We start from the raw sequence: 3167 nt of genomic DNA on the forward strand, positions 1-3167 counted from the left end.
GCATGTCCTAATGTTCAGGGCTTGAAAGTGGAGAATGTATTTGATTTATTTGGTGGTCACTTGAGGCTATGATCCGGTTTAAACATTGCATAACTTGCTTAGAGCTGATATTGAGAAACATGTAATCCCTTGGAAGTGGTTGACATGTTTAGTTTCTGGTGATAAAGATTAAGGTACTGTTTCCTTTCCCATCCAGTTTTATGAAAAAATGGGGTTTGATTCTTTTAAAAGTTTGTTTTTTTCCCAAGAAAATAATTTAAGACTGATACATGATTATATGATGAAAAACTAGCTAAAAACTAAATGTGCAATAACTGAAGACTAAACACATTGATCACTATGAAACAAGTGGAAGAGATTTATTTACAGAATCTGACTAATTGATAGGATGGTTGAAGCTTAGGAATTGAGAGAGTAACGAGGTTCAGTTTCTCAATGGCAGGGGAATGAAGGTCAATGGGTGAGTTACTTCTTTGAAGAAGCTGAAGCATTACTAGTTGGGAGCCTATAAAACGCATTTTATTTACCATTGTAGAGTATCACCCTTTGCACTCTATGTGTTTGACACAATGACTGATAGAATAAGCAGTTTACCAGATGAGGTGCTATGTTACATTCTCTCTTTTCTTCCCACCAAACTATCAGTCTCAACAAGCATTCTCTCCAAAAGGTGGAGACCTCTCTGGCGCTCTGTTCCTGCTTTCGACTTTTTCATTGGACAGCCAGAGTCAGACTCTTTTATTTCCATATGCACATTCATCCTCGCCAGGAATTTAGAACAACCCATCAAAAGATTCTGTTTCTGCATTGATGCTTCTGAAGAAAAGCTGTTTACTGATGATCAAATAAACTCATTTGTTAGAGCTGCTGTGTCCGCAGGCAGAGTTCAATATCTTCATCTAAATCTCTCTAATACTTTAATTCATTTGTCATCTGACCTACTTTGCTGCAAAACTCTTACAGCTCTCAAATTGGATTTTGTGGCATTAAAAACCCCCTTTCCTTTGGGTGATTTAACTCTACTTAAAGTCCTACACCTTTTTTCTGTTACGATTTTAGATGGTAATTCCCTTCCACAACTTCTTTCTGCATGTCCTAATGTTGAGGACTTGAAAGTTAAGACTGTATCCAGTGACTACGAGGCTATGGGTGAGTTTAAACGATTGCCTAACTTGCTTAGAGCTGTTATTGAGAATGATGTAATCCCCTTGGAAGTGGTTTACAATGTTCAGTTTCTAGAAGTTGAGGTACTGTTTCCTTTCCTGTCCAATTTTATGGAAAATGAGTTTTAGATTTTCTTAGAAGTTTGATTTTTTTTCCAATTATACCTAATGAAAACATCTAAATCCTTAAAATTTTTTTTTGACCTAACTCTTGTAGGTCTGCCAGAAACCGAAACATGATCAAGTTCCCATGTTTCATAATTTAACTCGCCTTAAAATCAGTCGTAATTGCACTTTTTATGACGATGATCTTAATCTTACCATATATGTGTTCGAAGTGATGAAGCTTTGTCCCAAGCTTCAAAATCTTTCCATTGATCTCATGGTTTGTTACATTATATTCTTAAATTTTGTCTTTTTTTTTTCTAACATGATTTTTTCACTTACCTAACGTTGTTCCCTTTTTAATATGCAGAGAGTTTAGATAACATTGATGATTATAGCTTCTCACAACGGGTTCCGACATGCATCTCATCCCACCTCAAAACATGTCTATTAAAGAATATTGGAAGTCATATAGAGTTTCAATTTGCAAAATATATTATGGAGAATGCAAGATTTTTGAAAGACATGATAATCTGCTCTCCCACTGAAGAGTTTGACATGATAAAAGAACTGGCATTCTGTTCAAGGCTCTCTCCAACTTGTAACCTTTCATTTAAAAAGTTTTAACTTGTTTCTATTTGTGCATGTGGTTCAACTATTTATTGTCTTTGTATATTGTTTATCGAACTTTATTTTCTCCTGTGAAATTTGTGTCATACATTGATCACTAGCTAAGAACATAATGTGCAATTTGCTTTATATACAAATATATATACTTTAATATTAAATTTAGTGTGGTATCAGAAGTCATTGATCTATTATCTATAACTAGTGTAATTTATTTGTATATTTTATATATTTTAAATTTATAATAAATTAATGCTTTTAAATATATAAATTGCTTTTAATTTTTGACATACAATTTCTATCATTATAAATGACTATTTTTAACTTGTGTTATTATAGACATTGTTTAAACTCAAATGGAAAATAAAATTAAAATGGTAGATTATTTTTAATTAGTTTGAATTTTTTAAAATTTAAGGATTTATAACTTACAATATACATATATATATATATATATATATGTTAAAATACTTTTTTGTCACAATTTTCGTTAAGTTTTATCAAATAAGTCCTAATTTTGATTTTGTATTCAAATAGGCACCAGTGCAGTAACGGCTTTTGACCCTAATTATTTTCGTCATTCTGCCTAATTTTGATTTTGTATTCAAATAGACACCAGTACAGTAAGGGCTTTTGACCCCAATTATTTTCGTCATTCTGCCTCGGTTTTAGACCCGAGGCATATTGGGACGAGACCAAAAGGAGAAGGAACCGAAGCCATAGAGAGACTTTTTTGTTTCGGGTATATATATGAGAACTGAAGCCATCTTCACGCATCCAACCATGGCAGATTCACACACCAGCCACCATTCGCGCATCCAACCTTGCGGACACCACCATCTCCGCCACTACGAAAGCTCTAGATCTACAACCAAAATGAACCACGCAACAACAACCACACCACGCCTCAGCGACGCAACCACCGCAACAGATCCATTCATCACCGTGCTTGTAGCAGATCTGCACCAGTTTATCTCGCGCGGCAGCATCACCTCCATTGGCGAACAAAGGCAGCGAACCACCATTGTTGCAGCTTCACCGCGAGCCTCCACGCGTGAGCCAGAAATAGATCTACAGTAACGAAACACCTTGGACCTCGCCTAAACCATGGCAGCGGAGAGTGCAACTGCAGTCACGACAAAAGCAACAAGTCATGGCAGAGGAAGCACCTGCACACACAAACCTGCATCTGCACCATGCTCACAGAGATGAGAAAAATTTGGGTCGGCATAGAGAAGATGAACAAGTGCAGGGTTCGCGAATTTGGAACCC

The 3167-nt window shown here is 35.8% G+C and overlaps 1 protein-coding gene across 3 annotated transcripts; it reads left to right on the forward strand.

Annotated features, from left to right (window-relative positions):
- LOC114184296 (F-box/FBD/LRR-repeat protein At1g16930-like) lies at nucleotides 1-1926 on the forward strand. Of its 3 annotated transcripts, none has more exons than XM_028071589.2 (4): nucleotides 1-173; nucleotides 388-1247; nucleotides 1381-1548; nucleotides 1639-1926. In XM_028071589.2, exons 2-4 carry the CDS (start codon nucleotides 570-572, stop codon nucleotides 1645-1647), a joined length of 855 nt encoding a protein of 284 aa, XP_027927390.1. In that variant the 5' UTR covers nucleotides 1-173; nucleotides 388-569; the 3' UTR covers nucleotides 1648-1926. The 3 variants fall into 3 exon arrangements, with proteins under 3 accessions (XP_027927390.1, XP_027927389.1, XP_085529670.1); XM_028071588.2 differs by having other exon boundaries at nucleotides 443-1247; XM_085673544.1 differs by lacking the exon at nucleotides 1381-1548 and having other exon boundaries at nucleotides 443-1247.
- The last annotated feature ends 1241 nt before the right edge of the window (nucleotides 1927-3167 follow it).

Source organism: Vigna unguiculata, chromosome 5 (genome assembly GCF_037176805.1).
Source record: "Vigna unguiculata cultivar grain cowpea cultivar isolate G323 ecotype 2 chromosome 5, ASM3717680v1, whole genome shotgun sequence".
NCBI lineage: Eukaryota > Viridiplantae > Streptophyta > Magnoliopsida > Fabales > Fabaceae > Vigna > Vigna unguiculata.